Genomic DNA, 13,272 nt, shown 5'->3' on the forward strand with positions numbered 1-13,272 from the left:
AGAGAAAATCCAAAAAATTGTAAACAAAACATTATCTAAAAATGACAGCAGCATGCATTTTCCCTCTCCGCCTGTCTTGCTCTCTTTAAACACACACACACACACACACACACACACACACACACACACACACACACACACGCAAAATGAAACAAGGTTTGACCCAGGGGCCATTAAACAGCCATTACTTCAGCTGACTCACCTCGTCAAGGAGCAGGACGGCCCAGGGCACAGTGATGCACTGCAGGTCACGTAAAGGTTCAGTTACTGCAAAATCTCAAAGGTTAATTCAAAGTCAGCACATTAATTCTTTAGTAAATCATCCTTAGCTCCTAATTATTTCCCTTCCGCATTAGACTGTCAACAGTCAGCGAAGGTAAGCTCCTCGTCCTGTCCTCGAGCCACCTTGGAACAGTAATGAGTTAACAAGCTCAAGTCCAGGCAAGTCTCTGATTAGCCCAATATGATGAGCTTGTGGATCATAATGAAATTGGCTCTATTCCATTTTCAACAAGAGCCGGCAGGTAACGAAGTTGAAGAAAGTCTCCAGCCCTCTGCCGGCTCCTGCAGACGTTGGGAGCCACCGAAGTGAAGATGAATTAATTCTGTCGGCTCTGCTCGTCACACGTCACCGTGAACAGACATGTGTCCATATTTATGGATTTTGGCTCAAGGGTGAAAGGTATATCTTGGTTGTGATTTTCAGTTTTGCAAGGTTTATTAAATCTGGCTGATGGACTGAGATGCTTGTGATTTTCAGCTTCCTTTCCAGTCCTTTAGCACCACTCGGTGCCTCAACCGGGAAGTGCAGAGGTTAGAGGGAACACGGGCAGTGCACAGCAAAGACCTGACATGCAACGTGCACGAATGTGAAGTTAAGGATGTTGCTGAGGCGGTTGTCAGAGGCTTAATGTCAGTGAATCAAACTAAAGTCCTTCTCAAGTGTAGGTGGAGAAATGTTTGTGTGAGTAAAGAGCGGGAGAATCAGAAGAAGTGCCAGGAAACAGAGTCAAACACCAGAAGAGTGAGACCATGCTGTGACCATTTCTGTGATGAGACATCTAAGGTTTTTTTTTCCCCTTTCCTCCATTTTTTTTTACCAATTTTCCTGTCAGCATGGTTGTTGTGTGCCCTTCTCCACGACCACATTTACCATCCACCTCAAAAAAAAAACCCAAATAAAAAAATCAATCCCGTCTATATTTGTTATTTTAATCTTGTCTGACATTTCTTAAAAGGCAGAGGAATGCTTTCAGGGGACGGATGTAGATTCTTTTAAAATCTCTTCCTCTTTTTGAAGCCTTTCAAAACAAATTGGCTTCCTTCTTAAAAATCCTTGGGGCGAAATGTCAAAGTGTTCCTTGAAGAGTTGGAACAAACAGACACTGAAACGTATTTTGTAATGTTTACATACTTAAGTAGGACATTAACTGATCTTGGTTTTATTCCTTAGATTTTGGAGGTGGGGATTCCTTTAAAGTTCCTTTTTTGGTTACCTGACAGGAAGTCATGTGACTGGTTAATCAGCTCACCTGTACACAGCTCCTCTGTCAGGTGTTGGATGGTGTGCTGAAATGTTTGGGACCAGAGAAGTTATTTAGTTTGAGGTTATTTTTGCAGGAGTTTTGGTCACGTTCGTGCAACTTCTGAACCTACGCATCCAATATTTGGACAAAAGTAAGAGCAGGTGAGTTTTACTGTGTTTATTCATCACGTTAACACAAACACAAAGGGGATAAGTAGAAAGAATTAAACTAAATTAATGTCATATCTGGTGAGGAAGCCTCTTGATGGTTTTTTTTTTTAATAGATTACAACCTTGTTTGAATAAACTCAGCAAAATATGAAGAGTGATGCTTTGGTTAAAAAAAAAAAGAAGGATCTATGCTCTTCTGCTTCACTCTGCCCCTTCAACTCATCTTCTCTTTAAATCACACTCACTGTTGTTTCAATCAATCACACAGAAAATATGATGCTGCCAGTCCCACTGAAGCTACCGTAGATTTTCAGCAATCCATCATCCACGGCGTATTAATCACAGACTAGCTGCCATCCACGTTCTGAATTAGCTTTGCAGAACGGAACCCCCTCTGAGATAATCACTTTTTCATCACCGGCGATGTGACGTGTGACAAATGCAGATGTGGACGTGACGGGTAAAACAAAGGACAGATGTGTGTGTGTGTGTGTGTGTGTCTCTATGTTCAGCTGTGGCTTCAGTATGGTTTTGTGCATCAGGTCTTATTATAAATGTGCTGCTGTTTTTGCATCTAATGTCAGTTTGGCCTTCAACATCTATTTAGTTTTTCTAGTGCAAGTCTTGCAATTGGATCCTGCTGAATGTAGAGTAGGAAAAGAACTGTATTTAAGTATCTGGACTGATGCACATTATGAACCGTTCCGACTGGATTATTTATCTGACGATACACTTCCTGTTCCATAAAGTAATCCCCATTTGATAGCTCTCTCTAATTTTCTCTGGAGCAGGACAGTGTTTGAAAAGTCTTTGGATTTCAGAGCCACTCCTTGTTTAATTGGAAGGTTGAAACGGCAAAAGCAGAAGGCAGGAGAACTGGTTTTGCGATCTTTAAGAAACCGTTTTCCACCAGGTTCAAACCACGAGTTAAGGTGCTTAAAAGATGAAGCCCACCGGGAGCCGTCACCTCTTTCTTCCCGGCTCTGTATCTTAGTTTGACGTTGTGCATTATGTTGTCTGAAACTTGATGTGTGCTGCTATCTCCTTAGCCATATGCCTCCCTCCCTCCCGAGTCTCAGTGGTGCTAACCTGACTGTCTTCTGAAGAAAAGAGGAAGAAAAAAAAAAAAGGGGTGTGTGTATTTGCATTATACTGACTCACTCTAGGGGCTTGTCCTCTTGTGAATGGTGTGTACGCTTCAAGTGTTAAGACTTAGCGCCAGTGAAATCACGGTTGCCGGGTAAGGTCTGTTGGTTTTGAGTGAGCCTGACAAGCGAGTACATTTGCCTACAGATGCGGCGCTGAATGCCAATCTGAATCAGAGACAATACTCATGTTGCAATGAGCACACACTGCAGGTGAGTGTGTGTGTGTGTGTGTGTGGGGGGTGATGTTTGACAGTGCTGCCATCTAGTGGTGTGATCTATGAAGTCACTATATACACACACAAGTAAACTGTGTAGTAATTAAAGAGACAATGATGTGTTGTTGGCATTTCTTTAATAAACATTTGCCAAAGGAGGGGGGAGGGGGACAAAATCATTTTAGTACAAAAAAAAAGAAAAAGACATCGTTTCCTTTTTGAGCTCGGGTTATGTGTGTGTGTGTGTTTTGTTTTGCTCATGATTTACAACACCTATTGGCAAAAAGGCAAGTGGAATCCAAAGTGAAAATAGCCTTTTCTCCATTACAGTCGGATCAGATTTGCCGCAGTTGTCCAAGTGCTATCAGTCTCTCTGGAACTAACAGTCCTTTTTCTCATATAGCTCCCTGTGCTGATACCTACCGCCATCAACCCAATCAACTGAGCCGTCATCGTTTCAACATAATCACCACCATAAAAGAAAAAAGAAAAAGAAAAAAAAGGGACACTACATTACTGCTCATATTCCTAATTGTGCAGGTAAAGCACATCATCCATTTCCTCTCGTAGCTAAAACTGTTTCCGCCTACTTCAATCAGTAGTGCAAAACATTAATACTAGTCTGCCCTGGAGCAATTACAGACAGGCTAAAAGGTAGAGATTTAAAATTTACCTGTCTGATAAATGTACACTCAAAAAAGGTAAAAGTTTAATTTAAAAGACAGCAGAATAGATTACAAAAAAATATGAAAATGGTATGAGCAAGAAAAGCTCCTCCGGGGGGTTATTCAGCTGTCCTTCTGCAACGTACTCCACATTCCAGACTGAGGAGGAATACAATGCCTTACACAGATTTAAGTTATTACAAACTGAGTGTGCATCTCCAGATCCCTCTGGTCTGGCCTGAGAGGCTTCAGGCTCCAAACAGAGTCCTGTAGCCTTTTGTCCATTGTCACGTCAGATTTCCAGTCTTTCAGAAAGGCAGTCCTCGTCCTCTGATTGTTGCTGTCGAGTTCACGTGTGGGACAAAGCCTAGGGGTAGTGGTGGAGCACCGACTTGAGAAGGGGAACCCCAGGGTTTTCCCGGTGCAGGGATGGGTGGGGGAGGAGGTACACCATCCTTTCTAGCCATGGCGTGGTTGTACAGGTGGATAGCGCTGGGGTTGGGCTGTCCCTCCACAGGTAAGGGGCTGTGATTGTACTCAAAGCGGTGGTCCTTGTCCCCGGTGAACACCATGCTGCTGGGTCCAGTGGCTCCGGCGCCTGGGGGAAAGGGGTCTGGGTGGGCTGGGGCCAGAACCCCTGCGCCAGACGAGGAGCCCGCGGCCTGGCCGGGTCCGCTAAACACTTCTCTCAGTGTGTGAGGAGGCAGGCCGCCGCCTAGCATGTGACCCATGTAACTGTCCCCAAACCCTGCAGGGGTGAAGGGTGGCGGCGGTGGGTGGCTGTACTCACCCCCGTATCCAGGCCCTTCTGCGGTAGGGAGGGGAGGGTAGTCCGGTTCTGGAGGTCTCCCACCGTCACCTCCACCCGCAGATGCAATGGGAGGAGCGTGGCCAGTCTTGGGCTCAGGTGGAGGCTGCCTGTAGTCCAGGTCAGCATGTGGAGGTGGTTCTGGAGGTTCAGGTGGTCTCTGGTCTGGGGGCAGGATCGACACTCCACCTACTTCAGACACTAGAAAATGAAATTATAACATTATATCAAGTATTGCGCTGGAAAATAATTTCTTAGTTTATTAATTCAATGTCTTTTTTATATTTTATTTATCCATCTCCGACCTCCTTAAACTATTTCTTGTGTTGCTCTAACGTGAATGTCCCTGCTTCTTATCTCAGGCTGATCTTAATAAATGGTTTGGAAGAAGTAGATTTCTTGTTTCACACTAATTTTAATTGACAGACCTTGATCCTTCTGCTGATATACTCTAGTGGTTTTGTACATACTTGATATTCTCCATCTGCTGACCACTTTCCCTGGAAACCATTCATGGTCTAATCTGTTTTCATTATACATGATTTCATCTGGTAAACCAATGTTCTATCACTGACATATGGTGAAAACCTTTTTTAAAACAAATGAAGGGGGAAAAAATAAGTAGAAAGACATGATTAACAGATGAAAGGGTTACCTGGAGAGACTGGGCTGGGCTCTGGAGGCTGTTTGACCTCTGGAGGTAGAAGAGGTCCCCCTGGTGCTGCTCCTGCAGGGTTTGTGCTCTCTCCTCCTTCTACACCGTCACCTGGCTCCGGCCTCTGAGCCTGTTGAGCTTGGAGGAGTTGAGCCAGCAGCATCGTCATGGCTGTCTGAGTAGCAGCTGCAGCCTCGCCTTCTGGAATACCCGACGGTGCGGACATGGGGGGCGAGGGAGGCTTGGGCATCGGGGGTGTGCGCGGCACTCCTGCAGGAGCAGCAGGCTGGGGAGGCTTAGCGGGTGTAGGCTGAGCAGGAGGCTCAGCTGGGTCAGTGGGAGCTAGGGCTTTGGAGAGCTGCTGTAACGTCTCCTGGTTCACCTTTGTGCTCATGGACTGGACAAACTGGGCCGTGTTGACTGAGCTCTTGGGCTGGCCGAGGAAGTTCAGGAGGACGGCCAGCTGCTCCTGTGTCAACTGGGAGTTTGGACCCTTTGGGTCTTTAAGAAGACAGAAAAATGGAGGTTCATTCTTAACCTTTGGGACACGTATCTGGGATGAAATACTCTAAACTCAAGGTTCATTCACCGGCTTTATTAAGAGCTGTCAAACTGATTCAAATATTAATACAGAAAATGTGCTGTAAATCATAAGGAATATTATAACCCAGTCTGTCAGGTTGTGCACATTTTTAAGACCTTGTAATTCCCATTTAAATGGCAATATCACTCACAAGTGTAATGAATGTGAAAATAAAAACAAGCTTAACAAATCAGACTACAGGTCTGCGTGACCTGACTGAATGAGCTTGGTTCAGTGTGTGGTTTATACACATGACCTTCAGAAGACACAGGAAAGACAGATTAACTAAAGTGAGTAAGTGAATGAGTGAGTTACGTCTCTGGATCAAACAAGTTCTTTATTTAAAGACCATTTACTTTGCAAAGCAACAAAGTGAAACTGGCAAGTTCATCTAAATTTGAGTATTTTCATCCATATTTCCCAAAGCCACATACATGAAGTTACCCGTTTATTATGTGCACCAGTAAATTCCATCATTCTCAAATCATATCTATTTGCAAAGCACCTTTGGCAACTCAAATAATTAGACAGCGCAAATATAAATAACAGTCAGACTCACCGAGCAGTGCAGAAGCTGCAGCATTCTGAGCTTTGATACCTCCAGGAGCAGGGAAGCCCTGGGGAGTGTTGCTGCGGCTGTCGTCAAGGCCCAGCTCTTTACGAGGCGCCTTAGGGGCGGCCAGCTCCTCTGGCATCTGCTTCTGTCGCCGACGTTTCTTACTCCACAGCTCGTGGCAGTCCTGCCACAGTGGAAGACTGGAGAGATGGGAAACAGTTGACAAAGGGGAGGAAATGTTAAGGATTTGGGAGCCATGGTTACACACAGTAGGATCAACGCGTTGACAACATGAAAACATACTCTGGTGGGGGCATCTTGTCTGGGTCCACATCCTTGAGGAACTCGCTGCCTAAGGCTTGTTCAGCTGTGCAGCGTTTGCTGGGGTCCAGGTTTAACATGTGGTCAAACAGATCCAAGGCAGACGGAGGGATGCTGAGCAACAACAGAAGCACAAGGTCGCGGTAAAACGCACTGCTGGAAGGCTCAGGCCATAAATATATGATTAGAGGTCGAGGACACTGACTTACAAAGCAAACTCCTCTCGTAAGCGTCTCCTGTACTGTTTCTTTGGTTTCATGGTGTTGAAGAAGGGAAGCTTTATTACATCTGGCCAGACAGCAGGACAGGGGCTGCCACATATTCGGCTAGAGGGCAGATGTACAGAAATGTATTTGTTGAAGCAGAATACAGCGATAATAATAATAATAACACAGCAGTATTTAAGAATATCTGTCAACACCCAGAGAACTGGCCCGACTTGTTGCTTTAAAAACGGCATCATGTTTTGCGAGTTTATTTTCACTCGGTGTCACCAGTGTTGTACAAAACGAGGAACTCAAAGAGCGAGCAAGTAAAAAACGATACAGTCGCACTTATAACTTTGCAAACTTTCAGGATTTTTACTTTCACTGCCTTCACTTCTTCTCTAACGAGGGTGCGGCAAAAACAAATGAGGTTAATCAAAACACTTCTCATAGCTGCGCGGCATTATGGTCAGCTGAGACCATCAGTAGCACCGCTTCCTCTTCCTGTTTTTAGATGTGGGTGCACCACTACCTGGGAACTAAAAACCTACAAGTATGACATTAACATTTTTAATGTACATCTACACTTACCTGATAAGCTCTAGCTGGGCAAGCTCCTGATTAGCTTGAAAGATGGGTTTCTTTGTGAACAGTTCTCCGAGAATGCATCTGTGACACGCAAAACAAGACATGATTTATGATTATGAGAACAAAACAGTGACACTGAGCCGGGATACAATCAATAAACATATGTAAAACTTAAGTCCAGATGAGTCCTGTTCTTACCCGCAGCTCCACACATCAATAGCAGGCGTGTACCTCTCTTCCCCCAGGAGCAGCTCCGGGGGGCGGTACCACAGTGTGATCACTTTGTTGGTGTATGGTCGACTGGAAAGGAGAACACAGATTATTATCTTGAATCACACAAGAGGGTGGAAATAAAAAAAATTTGGAAGATGAAACTTAAATGCGGCAAGAAAGCTGTATCCAATAATATAGGAGGCCCACCTCTCTTCAGAGTTGTACAGCCGAGCAAGACCAAAGTCTGCGAGCTTTATTTGACCTCTGATTAGGAGGAAACAAATAATATTGATTAGACTTATCTGGAAAACATGCTTGACAATGCAATAGGACATAGCAAAGGTGTTCATTCTGGTTAACTGCGGAGACCCACTTGTTATTGAGCAGAATATTGGAGCACTTGATGTCTCTGTGTAGAAAGTTCTTCTTGTGGCAGTAATCGAGACCCTCCAGCAGCTGTCGCATGAAAGACTTGATGTGGCTCTCGTTGAAATGAACCAGGCCGGACTCGAGCAAACCCATTAGGTCGTGGTCCATGTATTCAAATACAAGATAGAAAGCACCTGGGATGGAGGGAGGAAAAAGAACAAAAGATTTAGTCATCAAAAAATGCCCACACATTAAGAGAAAGCTATAGGATCGTAGACTAACCACGATTATACCTTTATCATTTTTAAAATCCAGAGCATCCTCCTTGTCCGTGACAATCTCCTTCATGTTTATGATGCTCTTGTGGTTGAGTTGTCGCAGAATTTTAATCTCTCTGATGGCTGTGATTGGGAAGCCCTCCTTTTCATTGTCCAGTCGAACCTTCTTCAAAGCCACCATTTCAGCTGTGAAACAGAGGGAAGAACTGCATCTCAAAACAAGATCACAAGCCGGTCTCACCCTCAACAGATTTACCCATTACAGTGTCCACTTGTATTTTTAAGAAGATATAATCATCACCAAGCTTTATTTTTTACCTGAAAAGAACAGGGACAGTGGATCCACACTTACGGCGTGTTTACGAATGAACACATATGTTCAGATCACTTACCAGTGTCTTTGTCTTTAGCTTTGTACACCTGCCCATAGGTGCCTTCCCCTGTGATCCCAATGATCTCAAACTTGTCCACGCAGCGTTTGCCCCAATCGATCTCCGTTTCCTTAATCTCACCATATCTTGGGCCACAAATTCTGCGAATTTACATGAAAACATTTCAAAAGGAAGCAAAGAGACTATACAACAAAGAGTAGCAAAAGAAAAGACGAGAGAGCATTAAATGCACCATGACATACTTAGGTCTTCGGCGAACTGTTTGGGACTTTTTGTCCTCAGGTGGGCTGTGTGGGGAGGATGTGCCACCAGGAAGTTCAGGGGGGAGGGGCAAGTCGCTCAGAAGCTGACGGGCCTTTCTCTCTGACTTCTTCTTCCCTGAGAGCGAGCTGTCCTTCAAGCTGATAACAAGAAAATGCAGGAGATAAAAAGATGGTGAGTGTGCAAGTAAGTCTCAACAATCAAGTATAAAAAAGGTGCATAAAAATTCAAGGTCAACTGTCCCAACAACACACACATACCCTTCTCCTTTATTCATGTGCTCAAGAACCGTTTGGGGCAATGATATGGATGGCAGAGTAGAGACGACAGGACCAGTGGCTCGTTCCTTGTCTTTGCTCTGTCCAGATGCTGGTGCTTTCCTCTTGTCCCGATGCACAGAGTCATCCTTCCCCTTCCCGTCTCTGTCCCTGCTGGTCTGGTGCTCGGTGGTCCTCTTGGATGACCTGTCAGAGGGAGACTGGGGCTGGCTGGACGTTGGAGTTCTGGGACCTTTCTCCGGCTGAGGTGGAGAAGGAGGGCGGCCCTTCCTGGATGTGTGGTTAGACTTGGGACTCGGTTGGTGAGCAGATGAGGAACCCTTGGTTGGAGTAGATGTGTTGCTGGAGTTCTTGGCCTTGGCAGCGGCTTCAGCAGCTTTCGCCTTTTTCTGCTTACTGAGTTCAGCAGCAAGACTGGTTTTGAAGGTGAGCGTGCTCGGCGAGAGGCTAGAGGGGCGACTGCGGGAGCGAGAGTGGCGGTGACGGCTGCGAGAACGTGAATGCCTTGAAGATGAATATGGACTTCTGCTACGTGATCTAGCAGATCGCCTGGAAAGGAAATGAAAAAGACACCTTTGCATATTTTGCTCCTTCATTAAAAACTTTTCCACATGACTGCTTCATTTACTTGCACAAGATGAACAAAATCTGGTGGATATCTAAGTCTGAGTGTTGTACCATGTACGGAAACATATCAAGCACGTTATTACAGCCATTCTGCCAATTGTGCAATATCACACAAGGCTGATCAAAGTTTTTTGCAGTTTCACAGGTATGCCATCAAATAATGAAAGAAAACACAGGCCCTCAATAGATTTTAAAGTTCTAACTTTGTTCTCATTGGAGACCACGATCATTTTAAACTCGAAATTTACAGCAGCGGTTGTGAAGGATTAATGCTAAGAGCTAAGATTGGGTAAAGAAAGGCTTCACTGAGAGGCAAAATTCTTGCATAATCCTAAATCACTCTGTTAAATGTGAAGCAGTGCTTGCTTATTAGAACAAATTAAATGAATACACCATACTATTAGAGTACATGCAGAAAATTAAACACTTCATTCTATTAGCTGTTTTGTAAGAACTCACCTGACATCTGGACTTGGGCTCAGGGACTTCCTGTATGGACTTCGTGATCTCCTGCGGTTTCCATAAGGACTTGAACCAAACTCTCCTTGTTCATACGGACTGTGTCGGCCATAACTAGGTGACCTCCGCCAGTTCGCTGGGCTCACAGGGGATCGCTTCCTTTTGTTGCTGGAGTATGAACTGGGCGACTTTGGCATGCCATATGCCCCATACACATCTACATCCCGGCTGTAATATGTGGAACTGGGAGAGAGTCTTTTGCTCCCATAAGTTGGACTTCTTCTAGAAATCAGCTGGTTATAACCACCAGGAGATTGGTAGCTATATGAGTATGATGTCCCATAGGGACTTTCTGCTTTGAAACCAGGACTTCTCCTGTATGCCCTGAGGTCTTCACGGTCATCTCTGTACGATTGTGGAGCATCTCTGTATGCTGATGGGGGCTCTTTGTCGGATCTTGTTTTACTTCTGTGGCTTTTTGAATCCCTTTTATCTGCAGATTGTGAGGGCTGAGATGTAGATGTTCTCTTACCATTTCTGTCATTGCTCCTTGTAGTGTCTCTGTGATTTTTAGAGCCACTCAGGCTTCCTCCACTCCGAGCTTTTGAGGAGTCTCTCTCACGACTCTGGCGGTCTTTTTTCTTCCCGAGCTCCTTCTCTTGCTTGCTCCTTTCAGATGGTCCTCTTGTTTGTTCGTCTTTGCTGAGGCACACTGCCTCTCGGTCTCTCGGCTGACTTCTGTCTGGGGATGCTGGTCCATTATAGTCACCAAACTCAACATCACTGAGTCGGTCTACTGAGAGACGGTCAGCATGGGGGTCAAGTTTAGGAGAGGGGCTCCCAGAAAATCGCTCTGACTGGGAGCTCACGTCGTCATACTCTACCAATGTCCGAAGTTCAACCTCTTTTTCAAAAGTGCTTTTTCGATCATTGTCATGGTCTTCCGCTGTACCACTATGCCACAAGTCTCTTTCCTTGGCCTGCCTGCGTTTCTTTCTGCTAGAAGCCGATGACCGCCTCTTCTCACGGTGTCTCTCTCGCTGAGCAGCACCGCTCCCTGGTTTACTACGCCTATCCTGCCTGTTAGCATTTCTCTGTGCAGAGGGGCTCCGTCCCCGACCCTCGCGAAGCACGTCTGAATTAGGCATTTATCTACGAAATAAACGCTATAGCCACGTTGGGAATAATGTTAATATTATGTACTTTACCTAAGCTATGTCCCTTGTTGTGTCGTGAAACAAAACATTGGGCTAGCTGTGTAACAGGCTAGTTAGCTAACGCTACAGCTATTTCACAATTAGACAGCCAGCCAGCTAGCTAGCTAAATCACGAGCTTAACATTAGCATTTAAAAGCTAGCACGGTCGAGGCTCCAGATAAAGTGAGTTATACCAGACTATTATTAATGAAAATTAGTGCTAGCAAATTCCGTCACATAAAATCCACAATATGGTGCTTAGTTATAGAGACAGTCGATACTCAACCATTGTACTCCAGGACGGACATCTCCCAGATATGCTAGCTAATGCTAGTCGGTTTAGCCAGCTAGCCTCCACTAGCTGTGTCCAGCTACACAGTCGCATTCCATTTCATGGTCAAAGCACAGGCCCAGAGCCCATCCGAATTGAAAATCCAGTTCTTCCGAAATGTTGCAGTTCATTCAAGCATGTAGATCCATTCACTGGATAGTGTTAAAGTGGAGGTAAAAAACTCCGTCTCCTCCTCACAAACTTCTTCTCGCCTTCCATCGCACTCCAGTGTGCAACAAGGAAGTGAATAGCACGCGAGTTGCTGGATAGCCGCCGCTAGCAACTTAGCCAGTTAGCTTTCTTTTCTCCTTGCGTGTGGAGTTCAAGGCAACTCAGTCAAGATGCATTAAAACAATGCCATTCAAAAACACGTCTGCTCCCACGTATCCTGCCGGGTCGTTGCCCCCTCTGACAACCGCATTGTCCACAAGTAACACACGTCGTTCCGGGCAAAATGGCTCAAAAATCCCTTTAATTTATTTCAAAATACTGTAACTTTGTTCGAATGTGGCTAACGTTGCAGCTCGCCTGGGCCCAGACAGCTTTCAAACTACAGGCCTTGTGCGTCGGTGTGGACCAATGATACGCGTGTGCGTCATCAAACTCAGTGGTTACGTCACCACTACGGGAAACCCCTGACCCCTACCCTCAAAATATAACCCCAGTTCTTCCAGTTAATTGAGGATCTCGGAACTTCGTTTTACCACAGAAATTCTGTACACCTAATAAAGTTAGAAAATAGGTGTAAAAATCTTACGTAACATGTACTCCGCTAATGTTTTTGTTTTCACGCTTTGCTGTTTTTTCCCTTTATTTGATGTTTCATTTAGAATTCTTTTTTAAAAATAATTATTTTCAATATATATATATTCAGCCTACTTATTATTTTTTTCACTTATCTATATTTTACTAGAGATTTACTTAAGGACATTATGTCTTACTTAATGTATGGTCTTTACATATTTAGATGTCTATATATTTTATCATGTACAAATGAATAAATTACATTTAAAACAGTCAGCTGAAAATATAACTTAATAATAATATAAACCAATAAAATGCTACATTAACAAATGCATATAAAAAGTGTCTTCTTTTCCATGCGCATGGATGCACTACTAGATCATTTTTCAGAAGCTGTAATAGATTTTGAGTAACGCGTTATCTGAAAAATACTGGTATGTTCATACGATATGTTAGAATTATCTACAGAGGGCAATGCAGGTCTTTCAAATCACGTTCTATCAATCATTGTTATACGAGAACATTCACAAACTGCAAAGTAGCCATGTCTGTTCTATGGTAAATCAATACTTACCCCTCCTGTCCTCCATGACATTGGCATAGTCAAGCATTAGGAAAAAACCTATATGCAGCACAAAGAATCAGTGTGAATGTGTAAACAGATATGGCCGACACCAAGCTG

At 44.4% G+C, this 13,272-nt stretch overlaps 1 protein-coding gene across 1 annotated transcript; it reads right to left on the bottom strand.

Annotated features, from left to right (window-relative positions):
* Positions 1 to 3,179: 3,179 nt before the first annotated feature.
* Positions 3,180 to 12,485, bottom strand: cdk13 (cyclin-dependent kinase 13). Its single transcript, XM_056364603.1, has 14 exons — positions 10,319 to 12,485; positions 9,215 to 9,781; positions 8,936 to 9,094; positions 8,694 to 8,833; positions 8,317 to 8,487; positions 8,028 to 8,217; positions 7,862 to 7,918; positions 7,640 to 7,741; positions 7,445 to 7,522; positions 6,857 to 6,973; positions 6,630 to 6,761; positions 6,330 to 6,526; positions 5,188 to 5,688; positions 3,180 to 4,733 (listed from the first exon to the last, which is right to left on the bottom strand). Exons 1-14 carry the CDS (start codon positions 11,464 to 11,466, stop codon positions 4,033 to 4,035), a joined length of 4,260 nt encoding a protein of 1,419 aa, XP_056220578.1. The 5' UTR covers positions 11,467 to 12,485; the 3' UTR covers positions 3,180 to 4,032.
* Between the last annotated feature and the right edge of the window lie 787 nt (positions 12,486 to 13,272).

The sequence above is a fragment of the Seriola aureovittata genome, chromosome 20 (assembly GCF_021018895.1).
Source record: "Seriola aureovittata isolate HTS-2021-v1 ecotype China chromosome 20, ASM2101889v1, whole genome shotgun sequence".
Classification (NCBI taxonomy): domain Eukaryota; kingdom Metazoa; phylum Chordata; class Actinopteri; order Carangiformes; family Carangidae; genus Seriola; species Seriola aureovittata.

Coding starts and splice junctions, on each gene's coding strand:
- cdk13 (XM_056364603.1), bottom strand. CDS start 11,466: ATGCCTAATTCAGACGTGCTTCGCGAGGGTCGGGGACGGAGCCCCTCT. Junction 8,488..8,693: donor AGCTAAAGACAAAGACACTG/GTAAGTGATCTG, acceptor TCTGTTTCACAG/CTGAAATGGTGGCTTTGAAG. Junction 5,689..6,329: donor TGCAGCTTCTGCACTGCTCG/GTGAGTCTGACT, acceptor GTCTTCTTAAAG/ACCCAAAGGGTCCAAACTCC.